This window comes from Aquarana catesbeiana, linkage group LG01 (assembly GCF_042186555.1).
Source record: "Aquarana catesbeiana isolate 2022-GZ linkage group LG01, ASM4218655v1, whole genome shotgun sequence".
NCBI lineage: Eukaryota > Metazoa > Chordata > Amphibia > Anura > Ranidae > Aquarana > Aquarana catesbeiana.
Genome location: NC_133324.1, coordinates 986,984,743 through 987,000,113, shown reverse-complemented (window position 1 = coordinate 987,000,113; position 15,371 = coordinate 986,984,743). Strand labels below are relative to the sequence as shown.

Sequence of the window (15,371 nt, the reverse complement as noted above, 5' to 3'; positions counted from 1 at the left end):
GCAGCCCCAAGGTATGATCGGTTCCAGCAACCATCGCCAGCATCTGTTTTACATGGTGCAGGAATACCTAGGGGCAAGATCTGACTTGGACACTTTTCCCACCGAAAATCCTCTGGGTTACTGGGTCTTGACTATGGATCACTGGCCAGAGCTTGCACAGTATGCAATTGAGCTACTGGTCTGCCCTGCATCCAGCGTTCTTTCGGAACGCACATTCAGTGCTGCTGGAGGCTTTGTAACCGATCACAGGGTGCATCTGTCCACCGACTCAGTCGATCGACTGACCTTCATAAAAATGAATCAGTCTTGGATCACCACCAGCTACCAAGCACCTGATGCTGATGTAACCGAATATTTTTTTTAGAAATCTCAGATCCCTTCAAAGACTGCCTATGCTGATGCTGAGTGACTATCCCTGAGTAATTATCCTCTTCCTCCTCAATCATCACACTGATAGCTTGCAAGAACATTTTTGGTTCTGGGCGCCACCACCAGTGCCTAAGGCCCAATTTTTCAGCCCCTGTTTAACAGGGGCGTGTAATTACAATTTTTGATGCAATACTTTGCAGCAGGGCTCATTTCTACGTTCCAACTAGAGTGTCTGTGAGGGGTTGCAGTGTTGCGGCACCAGCACCAGTGCCTAAGGCCTAATTTTTCAGCCCATGTTCAACAGGGGCATGTAATTACAATTCTTGATCTAATATTTCACAGCAGGGCCCTGTGAGGGCTTACAGTGTTGTGGCCACAACAACACCTAAGGCCCAAATTTCTGCTGAGTATATAGGGCAGGCCCCTACTTTCAAACATCTAACTTACAAATGACTCCTACTTGCAAACGGAAGGAGACAACAGGAAGTGAGATGAAATCTACCCCTAGGAAGGGAAATTCTCTCCTGTAAGAGTTAATATGGGAAAACAATTTCTCCTTTCCACTGATGCTTTCCAATCCTTGTTCCACAAAAAAACCCACATTTTCAAAAAACATTTGTCATTGGGACAAAAAGTGAGGTGAAATCTTCTGAAGAGGAGGACAGACAGCAAAACAAATGTCACAGGGGTGATAACCCTTCCCTATGTTTTCCAAAAAGCTTAAAAAAGATTTTTTGGCTGGAGCTAAACACGTTAAAAATGTACCAGTTCAAAATTACAAACAGATTCTACTTAACAACAAACCTACAGTCCCTGTCTTGTTTGCTCCGCCTGTATACTGCTGTTCAGAGTATATAGGGCCTGGTGGCCCCACACCTTTCCTTATTTTAATTTGGGTGCGGGGTTCCCCTTAATATCCATACAAGACCCAAAGGGACTGGTAATGGACTGGGGGGTACCCATGCTGTTTGTCTCACTGATTTTCATCCATATTGCCAGGACCCGACATGACATTAAACCCGCAAGCAGTTTTAAATGAGATTTTTTCCTTTAAAAATGACATTTGGTGCAGGGACTGTTCTAAGCACGGGGCACCCCTAGACACCCATATACAAAACACACATATAAAAACATCAGCATCAGTGCTATAAATATGCAGTGCAAAAACTTCACATATAGTGCAATGAGTAAGTAAATAAATAAATATCTGAAGCATTGATCACATAAAAACAAACTAAACCGCAAACGTGCAATGTTACAATGAATGTCCAAAGAGATCACAGTGTTTGTGACACATGTAATAAAGTGTCCAGTGCCAACAATAAGTGCTCACAGTTGTATGAAGATAATATTAAAGTTCAAAGACAAAGTGGCTTGTGCAGCAGCAAACAGCTCCAATGCTTCATCAAACGTGCCAAACAGTGAAAAAATGCTGATGTTTTTATATATTATAATTTTTGTATAGTCCGGCTATTTTTCACCTACTCATCCATTCATCTATTTTTTATATTTTTTGATTGAGCACAGCACGCTTATACCTTTACTGTTTGCCTAAGTCTGATATATTGTATACTGAGTGCAGGTGATTAGCTTTTTACCCAGCAATACTCTAGCACGGTTGCACTGTTGCACCAGTGCTTATATATGGATTAGCACAGCACCATTCCCACTTGTGAGCTTAAATCAGCCGAACAAGACCCCCATATAAATAATTCTCCCCCAAGTACGAGACGAGGCTCTGTATCGAGGGTCAAACAGGAATCAGACTCTTTATTGAAACGAATGCAGGCTCTTTTTATACACTTGAGAATACTGCAGGCGCCACATGAACAATGACCCGGATCCACCCACAACATCACACAATGGTTACATAACGAGCCCCCAAAACACATTATTCGGAGTGTCAATACCTCCCCTAGAAGACAACAGGTGAGTTCATTAGAACACTTAATAACAGGTAAGGGAAAACTGCCTCAGACAAGATTAACACGATTTACTTATCCAGACAGAAGCAACATCATTAAGCAATAGACGGTCGGTCTCTTACATTGAACTTCCTGGAATGCCCATATTAGGAGTTATACTTCCTGGTCATAGACCTCATATTAGGGGTTATACTTCCTGGTCATAGACCTCATATTAGGGGTTATACTTCCTGGTCATAGACCTCATATTAGGAGTTATACTTCCTGGTCATAGACCTCATATTAGGGGTTATACTTCCTGGTCATAGACCTCATATTAGGAGTTATACTTCCTGGTCATAGACCTCACAGTGTACAGGGGATAAAATCTTCATATTTCTTCAGAGATATTGTTAATGAATATTAATGTCCAATTGGAAGTCATCCAATCATATTCTCAGGGTTCATTCTTTTCCTGGTCACCCTGCGCCCAAAAATGACTCCCGTCACACTGCCTGACACTGATATCACTAGTGACACTAATACAGAGATCAGTGATAATACTATACATTGTACTAATGACACTGATATCACTAGTGACACTAATACAGAGATCAGTGATAATACTATACATTGTACTAATGACACTGATATCACTAGTGATAATAATACATCAGTGATAATACTATACATTGTACTAATGACACTGATATCACTAGTGATAATAATACATCAGTGATAATACTATACATTGTACTAATGACACTGGCTGGGAAGGGGTTAACATCAAGGGGTGATCTCGGGGTTCCCTGTCTGCCTAACACATGTATTGTGGGTAATATTTGCTGCTCAGGTCTGGCTGTTCTTTTCTCCCTGGACTCAGAGTGGATTTCAGGGAGAAGAAGCAGCCAGATTGCTGTCTGTGTGTTTGTAAACACAGAACTCTGCACTGTGATTGGACACAGCCGATCAGCAGGTATACAGCCCATATCATTGGCTGAAACTTGCTGAAAAACTTGCTGACAGACCCGGGAACAGGCGGTGATGTACGGGTATGTCACCTCATGCCTTTAACTGCCCCCCCACCCGCAGTAAATGTACAATGAGTAATAGACATGTGCAGAATGAACAAATTTGTTTAGTTTTGTTATTTACATAAATTCATTTAGTTGAATTTGTTTAATTTGTTTTCAGGAATTTGTTTTGTTTATTCGTTTTCAAATCAATTTAAATTTTTCAAATTCGGATTGATTTACATAGTTACATAGTAGGTGAGGTTGAAAAAAGACACAAGTCCATCAAGTCCAACCTATGTGTGTGATTATGTGTCAGTATTACATTACATATCCCTGTATGTTGTGGTCATTCAGGTGATTATCTAATAGTTTCTTGAAGCTATCAATGCTCCCCGCTGAGACCACCGCCTGTGGAAGGGAATTCCACATCCTTGCCGCTCTTACAGTAAAGAACCCTCTATGTAGTGTAAGGTTAAACCTCTTTTCTTCTAATTGTAATGAGTGGCCACGAGTCTTATTAAACTTTCTTCTGCGAAAAAGTTTTATCCCTATTGTGGGGTCACCAGTACAGTATTTGTAAATTGAAATCATATCCCCTCTCAAGCGTCTCTTCTCCAGAGAGAATAAGTTCAGAGCTCACAACCTTTCCTCATAACTAAGATCCTCCAGACCCTTTATTAGCTTTGTTGCCCTTCTTTGTACTCGCTCCATTTCCAGTACATCCCTCCTGAGGACTGGTGCCCAGAACTGGACAGCATACTCCAGGTGCGGCCGGACCAGAGTCTTGTAGAGCAGGAGAATTATCGTTTTATCTCTGCAGTTGATCCCCTTTTAATGCCAATATTCTGTTTGCTTTATTAGCAGCAGCTTGGCATTGCATGTCATTGCTGAGCCTATCATCTACTAGGACCCCCAGGTCCTTTTCCATCCTAGATTCCCCCAGAGGTTCTCCCCCCAGTCTATAGATTGCATTCATATTTTTACCACCCAAATGCATTATTTTACATTTTTCTACATTGAACCTCATTTGCCATGTAGTCGCCCACCCCATTAATTTGTTCAGGTCTTTTTGCAAGGTTTCCACATCCTGCAGAGAAGTTATTGCCCTGCTTAGCTTTGTATCGTCTGCAAATACAGAGATTGAACTGTTTATCCCATCCTCCAGGAAAAGTTTTTGAATCAATTTAGAATAGTGGAGAAAGAATTTGCCAACTATCTGGATAAGTGTTTAGATCCACATCCCTGATGCCTATAGTACAAAGAAAATTCCTCATAATAGGACTTTGAAGGACCAAAAACAGTAAAGTATGTCAAAAAAGTACAACATTTATTGAAACAAATAACAGACAATAATGATAAGCATAAAATGATTGGTCATTAAAAACAACGATCCATCATTTTATACTTATCATTATTGTCTGTTATTTGTTTCAATAAATGATGTACTTTTTTTGACATACTTTACTGTTTTTGGTCCTTCAGTCCTATTTTGAGGAATTTTCTTTGTACCAATTTGGTTTTGGTTTTAAAATACCACTAGTTTTCTAATTTCCAAAGAGAATAAAATAGAATAGAATAGATTTTTTTTATTTTTATTTTTCATTTCTATTCCTTTATTTTCTATTCTATTTTATTCTCTTTGGAAATTGGAAAAATATTTGAAATGGAAAAATATTCATAAACGATTCAAATTTCATCCAAATTTGTTTTTTTTGTTATTTGTTAATTCTGTAGTTTTCTAATTTGGAAATTCAGATATTTCCAAATTTCCAAAAAAACGAAAATGTGTCCAAATTTTAATTTGGAACAAAACAAATCTTACGTGTCCAGTGGGTGAGGGGCAAGTGGTTTAAGATAAATTATTCTAAAGAAATGTGACAGAGGAATGTTGTGTTTGTGTGTAAAGATGAATCCTGAGAATCAACTGAATTCTAAATGATTCTCTCTTTGCAGATCCTCACAGTCATGACCCAAATGATCTTCCACCTGATGACAGTGAGTATCACATTGTAGACAATCTGTTCTATTTCTACACATTCCAGGTTTAGGTGGAAATATCTCCATGTAAATTAGGTGGGGCTCCCACCAAAACTGACATGGCCTCTGTAATTCCATTGGTGTTCCTCATCATCATCATCATCAGGGTAATACACTGTCCTTTCCCATATACATCTCCGCTAAGCCCGCCCCCAGAGCACACTGATCACATGACGCAACACCTCCAGTGAGTCAGCACTCTACTTCCAGTTGTTGCTCTTCTCTGAACGGGATTGGTTGCTGGGAATGGCTGTAGACTTCTTTTATCCTGATTGGTGGATGTGAACAGAAGCCGAGAGCTGCCCCTGCTGGCTGGTGCATACGCTATTTTATATTTATTAGGCTAAAAAATAAATCTATCTTTTTTAATTATATTTTTTAGTTCTGAACATCAGGAAAGGAAATATATTGTACATATAAAGCATCATTCATTTCCTTTATACTGTAACATAACGTGTTGTTGGAGGAATTCCCCCCTCCCCTCTCACAGCTAATCTAAATACACATCCCATAATACCAAAGGCAGACAGACACAATAGAACAATGGAGGAATACAGCCACACCCCAAATGACCCAACATAGAGCACACCATAGTATGAGACAATATACAATATATATATATATATATATACACACAACATTCCAGTGTGGTTGTACAGTGAGTCTGATTAGTACAGATCAGACGGGGGTTCTTGGTCACCCTGTGCCCCTAATAGACACAGGGTCACTTAGACATAGGAGGTGCATGGGGAGCTGAAACAAGGGTCCTCCACCCAAAGTGACTCCCATCACAGTAACACATTAGACGTTAACAATGATTGGATGTATGAGAGTCACCTGAAGACATTGGTGAGCCCAGGGCAAATCTTTCCTGAATAGGTCAAAATCCTATTCAAGAATTTGCACCAAACCTTTAATGAGTGGGTCAAAATCCTATTCATGAATTTGCAGCAAACCTTTAATGAGTGGGCCAAAACCCTATTCATAAATTTGCACCAAACCTTTAATGAGTGGGCCAAAACCCTATTCATAAATTTGCACCAAACCTTTAATGAGTGGGCCAAAACCCTATTCATAAATTTGCACCAAACCTTTAATGAGTGGGCCAAAACACTTTCATAAATTTGCATCAAACCTTTAAAGAGTGGGCCAAAACCCTTTCATAAATTTGCGCCAAATCTTTAATGAGTGGGCCAAAACCCTTTCATGAATTTAACCACTTTAAGACCAGCCTCGTTTTGGATTTTAGGTGTTTACATGTTTAAAACAGGTTTTTCTGCTAGAAAACTACTTAGAACCCCCAAACATTATATATGGTTTTTCTTCTAACACCCTAGAGAATACAATGGCAGTCATTGCAATACTTTTTTTTGCACCGTATTTGCGCAGCGGTCTTATAAGCGCACTTTTTTTGGAAAAAATTCACTTTTATGAATAAAAAAATAAAACAACAGTAAAGTTATCCCAATTTTTTTTTTTATATTGTGAAATATAATGTTACGCCGAGTAAATTGATACCCAACATGTCATGCTTGAAAATTGCGTTCGCTCGTGGAATGGCGTCAAACTTTTACCCTCAAAAATCTCCATAGGCGAGGTTTAAAAAATTCTACAGGTTGCATATTTTGCGCTACAGAGGAGGTCTAGGGCTAGAATTATTGCTCTCACTCTACCGGTCGCGGCGATACCTCACATGTGTGGTTTGACCACCGTTTTCATATGCGGGCGCTACTCGCGTATGCGTTCGCTTCTGCGCGCGAGCTCGTCGGGACAGGGGGGTTTTAAAAATTTTTTTTTTTATTTTTATTATTTATTTTACAATATTTTATTTATTTTTACACTTTAAAAAAAAAAAAAAATGGTGTCACTTTTATTTCTATTACAAGGAATGTAAACATCCCTTGTAATAGAAAAAAGCATGGCAGGACCTCTTAAATATGAGATCTGGGGGGTCAAAAAGACCTCACATCTCATATTTACACTAAAATGCAATAAAAAAAAAAAAAAAAAGTCATTTAGAAAAATGACATTTGAAAAAATATTCCTTTAAGAGGAGTGGACGGAAGTGACGTTTTGACGTCGCTTCCGCCCAGCAGTGTCATGGAGACGAGTGAGCGCCATCTTGGCCTCACTCGTCTCTATACACACCACAGCAGAGGACGCGATCGCCTCCGCCGCTACCGACGGCTCCGGTAAGCGGCGGAGGGCACCGGATCGCGGCGGGAGGGGGGGCCCTCTCCCGCCACCGATAAAAGTGATCTCGCGGCGAATCCGCCGCAGGGACCACTTTAATCTGAAAGCCGGCCGCCGCACGAAAACGGGGATACCGGGGTTATGGCAGCTAGCTGCTGCTATAACAACGATATCCCCGTTCAAACTTAGGACGTACATAGTCGTGCGGCGGTCGGGAAGTGGTTAACCCAAACATCTTCACGATCACCCCACAAAAACATAAATTCCCTCTGCAGGACCAAATTCTTCCCAAACGAAAATGATTATTGATTCTTTTATTTACCCTATTTTTGGTGTTTATAGAGCAGTTATCCTCCCCCTGTCTTCTCCTGAAGAAGTGGAATATTATCCATGAAACGCGTAGATCTGTACAAATCCAATCCTATACCACCACTTGGAAACTCCTGAGAAAGTTATAGGTGGTATTGTCCACCAAGGTGCTATAATGTCTGGTAAATGATGACTGAATTTGACAATTGGGGGGTTGTTTGCACTTGTTTGATTTTAATGGGTCATGTGATTGACATGTAACTGGTGGAATTGTACAATCAAATATTTGTCATTTTATAACACATTGATGTGTGACTTGTGCCTCAAAAATCCCAACATTTTTTCATTTGTTTTGAATGAGAAGTTATGTTAGGGATGTGGCACTTTTATCTGAGCCCATACATCACATCCTTTATAGAATAGTGCGGACGTTCTGTATCAGTAAATGCTCCAACATCCTGATCCTCATCATCCCGTGTAGAGGGAGCCATAATATTTTTCCAGCCGGGTTCCTATTGTATTGTGTCTGTAAACTAGGAGCAAACTAGGAGCTCTGCTGAACATCTGGCTACATGTATTCTTATTCACCTTCCTCCCTTTTAAAATCCACACTAGAATCTTAGATTTGGGTATGGATGTTAAGGGGGTACCCCACTCAAAATAATACAAAAATCATGAGGGCTCCCCCCAAAAACAAATTCATACCTGACCCTTAAACTGGGTGAAAAAATATAAATTGTTAACAAAAAAAAGGCAGTTTATGACAAGTCCTTTAATTAAAAAAGTCACAGAATGTCAATCTACATCCATCACGTCGTCCAGCAATGTTGATCCATCTCAATCATGATGCCAATCACTTGCCCAAAGCTCTGTGATCTCTCTTCAATCATCCTAGAGTACAGCTCTGTGATCTCTCTCCCATCATCCTCCATTACAGCTCTGTGATCCCTCTTCCATCATCCTCCACTACAGCTCTGTGATCTCTCTTCCATCATCCTCCACTACAGCTCTGTGATCTCTCTGCCATCATCCTCCAGTACAGATCTGTGATCTCTCTTCCATCATCCTCCAGTACAGCTCTGTGATCTCTCTGCCATCATCCTCCAGTACAGATCTGTGATCTCTCTTCCATCATCATCCAGTACAAATCTGTGATCTCTCTTCCATCATCCTCCAGTACAGCTCTGTGATCTCACTTCTATCACACTCCAGTACAGCTCTCTAATCTCTCTTCTATCATCCTAGAATACAGATGTGTGATCTCTCTCCCATCATCCTCCTTTACAGCTCTGTGATCCCTCTTCCATCATTCTCCAGTACAGCTCTGTGATCTCTCTTCCATCATCCTCCAGTACAGCTCTGTGATCTCTCTTTTATCACCCTCCAGGACAGCTCTATGATCTCTTCCATTATCCTCCAGTACAGTTCTGTGATTTCTCTTCCATCATCCTGTATTACAGCTCTGTGATCCCTCTTCCATCATCCTCCAGTACAGCTCTGTGATCTCTCTTCTATCACCCTCCAGTACAGCTCTGTGATCTCTCTTTCATCATCCTCAAATACAGCTCTGTGATCCCTCTTCTATCATCCTCCAGTACAGCTCTGTGATTTTTTCTCCATCATCCTCCAGTACAGCTCTGTGATTTTTTCTCCATCATCCTCCAGTACAGCTCTGTGTTCTCTCTTCCATCATCCTCCAGTACAGCTCTGTGATCTCTCTTCCATCATCCTCCAGTACAGCTCTATGATCTCTTCCATTATCCTCCAGTACAGTTCTGGGATTTCTCTTCCATCATCCTCCAGTACAGCTCTCTGATGTCTCTTCTATCATCCTCCAGTAAAGCTCTGTGATCTCTCTTCCATCATCCTCCAGTACACCTCTGTGATCTCTCTTCTATCATCCTCCAGTACAGCTCTGTGATCTTTTCTATATCATCCTCCAGTACAGCTCTGTGTTCTCTCTTCCATCATCCTCGAGTACAGGTCTGTGATCTCTCTTCCATGATACTCCAGTACAGCTTTGTGATCTCTCTTCCATCATCCTCCAGTACAGCTCTGTGATCTCTCTTCCATCATCCTCCAGTACAGCTCTGTGATCTCTTCTCCATCATCCTCCAGTACAGCTCTGTGATCTCTCTTCCATCATCCTCCAGTATAGCTCTGTGATCTCTTTTCTATCACCCTCCTGGACAGCTCTGTGATCTCTTCCATCATCCTCCAGTACAGCTCTATGATCTCTTCCATTATCCTCCAGTACAGTTCTGTGATTTCTCGTCCATCATCCTCCAGTACAGCTCTATGATCTCTTTCATTATCCTCCAGTACAGTTCTGTGATCTCTCTTCCATCATCCTCCAGTACAGCTCTTTGATCTCTATTCCATCATCCTCCAGTACAGCCCTGTGATCTCTATTCCATCATCCTCCAGTACAGCTCTGTGATTTCTCTTCCATCATCCTCCAGTACAGCTCTGTGATCTCTCTTCCATCGTCCTCCAGTACAGATCTTTGATCTCTCTTCCATCACCCTCCTGTACAGCTCTGTGATATCTCTTCCATCATCCTCCAGTACAGCTCTGTGATCTCTCTTCCATCATCCTCTAGTACAGCTCTGTGATATCTCTTACATCACCCTCCGGTACAGCTTTGTGATCTCTCTTCCATCATCCTCCAGTAAAGCTATGTGATCTCTCGTCTATCCTTCTCCAGTACAGCTCTGTGATCTCTCTTCTATCACCCTCCAGTACAGCTCTGTGATCTCTCTTCTATCATCATCCAGTACAGCTCTGTGATCACTCTTCTATCATCCTCCAGTACAGCTCTGTGTTCTCTCTTCCATCATCCTCGAGTACACGTCTGTGATCTCTCTTCCATGATACTCCAGTACAGCTCTGTGATCTCTCTTCCATCATCCTCCAGTACAGCTCTGTGATCTCTTCTCCATCATCCTCCAGTACAGCTCTGTGATCTCTCCTCCATCATCCTCCAGTACAGCTCTGTGATCTCTTCTCCATCATCCTCCAGTACAGCTCTGTGATCTCTCTTCCATCATCCTCCAGTATAGCTCTGTGATCTCTTTTCTATCACCCTCCTGGACAGCTCTGTGATCTCTTCCATCATCCTCCAGTACAGCTCTATGATCTCTTCCATTATCCTCCAGTACAGTTCTGTGATTTCTCTTCCATCATCCTCCAGTACATCTCTTTGAACTCTATTCCATCATCCTCCAGTACAGCTCTGTGATTTCTCTTCCATCATCCTCCAGTACAGCTCTGTGATCTCTCTTCCATCGTCCTCCAGTACAGATCTTTGATCTCTCTTCCATCATCCTCCTGTACAGCTCTGTGATCTCTCTTCCATCGTCCTACAGTACAGATCTTTGATCTCTCTTCCGTCACCCTACTGTACAGCTCTGTGATATCTCTTCCATCATCCTCCAGAACAGCTCTGTGATCTCTCTTCTATCACCCTCCAGTACAGCTCTGTGATCGCTCTTCTATCATCCTCCAGTAGAGCTCTGTGATCTCTCTTCTATCATCCTCCAGTACAGCTCTGTGATCACTCTTCTATCATCCTCCAGTACAGCTCTGTGATCTCTCTTCTATCATCCTCCAGTAAAGCTCTCTGATCTCTCTTCTATCCCCCTCCAGTGCAGCTCTCTGATCTCTCTTCTATCATCCTAGAGTACAGATCTGCGATGTCTCTCCCATCATCCTCCATTACATCTCTGTGATCCCTCTTCCATCATCCTCCAGTACAGCTCTGTGATCTTTCTTCCATCATCCTCCAGTACAGCTCTGTGTTCTCTCTTTTATCACCCTCCAGGACAGCTCTGTGATCTCTTACATCATCCTCCAGTACAGCTCTATGATCTCTTCCATTATCCTCCAGTACAGTTCTGTGATTTCTCTTCCATCATCCTCCAGTACAGCTCTATGTTCTCTCTTTTATCACCCTCCAGGACAGCTCTGTGATCTCTTACATCATCCTCCAGTACAGCTCTATGATCTCTTCCATTATCCTCCAGTACAGTTCTGTGATTTCTCTTCCATCATCCTCCAGTACAGCTCTTTGATCTCTCTTCTATCATCCTCCAGTACAGCTCTGTGATCTCTCTTCCATCATCCTCCAGTACAGCTCTGTGATCTCTTCTCCATCATCCTTCAGTACAGATCTGTGATCTCTATTCTATCAACCTCTAGTACAGCTCTGTGATCTCTCTTCCATCATCCTCCAGTACAGCTCTGTGATATCTCTTCCATCATCCTCCAGTACAGCTCTGTGATCTCTCTTCTATCACCCTCCAGTACAGCTCTGTGATCTATCTTCTATCATCCTCCAGTACAACTCTCTGATCTCTCTTCTATCATCCTAGAGTACAGATTTGCGATGTCTCTCCCATCATCCTCCAGTACAGCTCTGTGATCTCTCTTCCATCATCCTCCAGTACAGCTCTGTGGTCTCTCTTTTATCACCCTCCAGGAAAGCTCTGTGATCTCTTCCATCATCCTCCAGTACAGCTCTGTGATCTCTCTTCTATCACCCTCCAGTACAGCTCTGTGATCTCTCTTCTATCATCCTCCAGTACAGCTCTGTGATCTATCTTCTATCATCCTCTAGTACAGCTCTGTGATCTCTCTTCTATCATCCTCCATTACAGCTCTGTGATCCCTCTTCCATCATCCTCCAGTACAGCTCTGTGATCTCTCTTCAATCATCCTCCAGTACAGCTCTGTGGTCTCTCTTTTATCACCCTCCAGGACAGCTCTGTGTTCTCTTCCATCATCCTCCAGTACAGCTCTGTGATCTCTCCTCCATCATCCTCCAGTACAGCTCTATGATCTCTCTTCTATCACCCTCCAGTACAGCTCTGTGATCTCTCTTCTATCATCCTCCAGTATAGCTCTGTGATCTCTCTTCTATCATCCTCCAGTACAGCTCTGTGATCTCTCTTCTATCATCCTCCAGTACAGCTCTGTGATCTCTCTAATATCACCCTCCAGTACAGCTCTCTGATCACTGTTCTATCATCCTAGAGTTCACATCTGTGATCTCTCTCCCATCATCCTTCATTACAGCTCTGTGATCTCTCTTCCATTATCCTCCAGTACAGCTCTGTGATCTCTCTTCTATCACCCTCCAGTAAAGCTCTGTGATCTCCTATCATCCTCCAGTATAGCTCTGTGATCTCTCTTCTATCATTCTCCAGTACAGCTCTCTTATCTCTCTTCTATCATCCTAGAGTACAGATCTGCGATGTCTCCCCCATCATCCTCCAGTACAGCTCTCTGATCTCTCTTCTATCATCCTAGAGTACAGATCTGCAATTTCTCCCCCATCATCCTCCATTACAGCTCTGTGATCCCTCTTCCATCATCCTCCAGTACAGCTCTGTGATCTCTCTTTTATCACCCTCAAGGACAGCTCTGTGATCTCTTCCATCATCCTCCAGTACAGCTCTATAATCTCTTCTCCATCATCATCCAGTACAGATCTGTGATCTCTATTCTATCAACCTCTAGTACAGCTCTGTGATCTCTCTTCCATCATCCTCCAGTACAGCTCTATGATATCTCTTCCATCACACTCCAGGACAGCTCTGTGATCTCTTCCATCATCCTCCAGTACAGCTCTATGATCTCTTCTCCATCATCCTCCAGTACAGATCTGTGATCTCTATTCTATCAACCTCTAGTACAGCTCTGTGATCTCTCTTCCATCATCCTCCAGTACAGCTCTGTGATATCTCTTCCATCATCCTCCAGTACAGCTCTGTGGTCTCTTTTTTATCACCCTCCAGGAAAGCTCTGTGATCTCTTCCATCATCCTCCAGTACAGCTCTGTGATCTCTCTTCTATAATCCTCTAGTACAGCTCTGTGATCTCTCTTCTATCATCCTCCAGTACAGCTCTCTGATCTCTCTTCTATCACCCTCCAGTACAGCTCTCTAATCTCTCTTCTATCATCCTAGAGAACAGATCTGCAATGTCTCTCCCATCATCCTCCATTACAGCTCTGTGATCCCTCTTCCATCATCCTCCAGTACAGCTCTGTGATCTCTCTATCATCATCCTCCAGTACAGCTCTGTGATCTCTCTTCAATCATCCTCCAGTACAGCTCTGTGGTCTCTCTTTTATCACCCTCCAGGACAGCTCTGTGTTCTCTTCCATCATCCTCCAGTACAGCTCTGTGATCTCTCCTCCATCATCCTAAAGTACAGCTCTATAATCTCTCTTCTATCATCCTCCAGTACAGCTCTGTGATCTCTCTTCTATCATCCTCCAGTACAGCTCTGTGATCTCTCTTCTATCACCCTCCAGTACAGCTCTGTGATCTCTCTCCCATCATCCTGCATTACAGCTCTGTGATCTCTCTTCCATTATCCTCCAGTACCGCTATGTGATCTCTCTTCCATCATCCTCCAGTACATCTCTGTGATCTCTCTTCCATTATCCTCTAGTACAGCTCTGTGATCTCTCTTCTATCATCCTCCAGTACAGCTCTGTGATCTCTCTTCTATCATCATCCAGTACAGCTCTCTTATCTCTCTTCTATCATCCTAGAGTACAGATCTGCGATGTCTCCCCTATCATCCTCCATTACAGCTCTGTGATCCCTCTTCCATCATCCTCCAGTACAGCTCTGTGATCTCTCTTCCATCATCCTCCAGTACAGCTCTGTGATCTCTCTTTTATCACCCTCCAGGACAGCTCTGTGATCTCTTCCATCATCCTCCAGTACAGCTCTATGATCTCTTCTCCATCATCATCCAGTACAGATCTGTGATCTATATTCTATCAACCTCTAGTACAGCTCTGTGATCTCTCTTCCATCATCCTCCAGTACAGCTCTATGATATCTCTTCTATCACCCTCCAGGACAGCTCTGTGATCTCTTCCATCATCCTCCAGTACAGCTCTATGATCTCTCTTCTATCACCCTCCAGTACAGCTCTGTGATCTCTCTCCTATCATCCTCCAGTACAGCTCTGAGATCTCTCTTCTATCATTCTCCAGTATAACTCTGTGATCTCTCTTCCATCATCCTCCAGTACAGCTCTGGGATCTCTCTTCCATCATCCTCCAGTACAGCTCTGTGATCTCTTCTCCATCATCCTCCAGTACAGCTCTGTGATCTCTCTTCCATCATCCTCCAGTACAGCTCTGTGATTTCCCTTCCATCATCCTCCAGTACAGCTCTGTGATCTCTCTTCCATCATCCTTTAGTACAGCTCTATGATATCTCTTCCATTACCCTCCAGGACAGCTCTGTGATCTCTTCTCCATCATCCTCCAGTACAGCTCTATGATCTCTTCTCCATCATCCTCCAGTACAGATCTGTGATTTCTATTCTATCAACCTCTAGTACAGCTCTATGATCTTTCTTCTATCATCCTCCAGTAAAGCTCTGTGATCTCTCTTCCATCAACCTCCAGTACAGTTCTGTGATCTCTCTTCTATCATCCTCCAGTACAGCTCTTTGATCTCTCTTCCATCGTCCTCCAGTACAGCTCTGTGTTCTCTCTTCCATCATGCTCCAGTAC

The 15,371-nt window shown here is 42.5% G+C and overlaps 1 protein-coding gene across 1 annotated transcript in view; it reads left to right on the top strand.

Annotated features, from left to right (window-relative positions):
* Positions 1-15,371, top strand: part of LOC141127215 (proteinase-activated receptor 1-like) — a 116,400-nt gene that overhangs the window by 83,523 nt on the left and 17,506 nt on the right. The window contains exon 6 of the mRNA XM_073613477.1: positions 5,243-5,284. Coding sequence (XP_073469578.1) covers positions 5,243-5,284 — 42 coding nt within the window. The remainder of the gene's footprint in view (positions 1-5,242; positions 5,285-15,371) is intronic.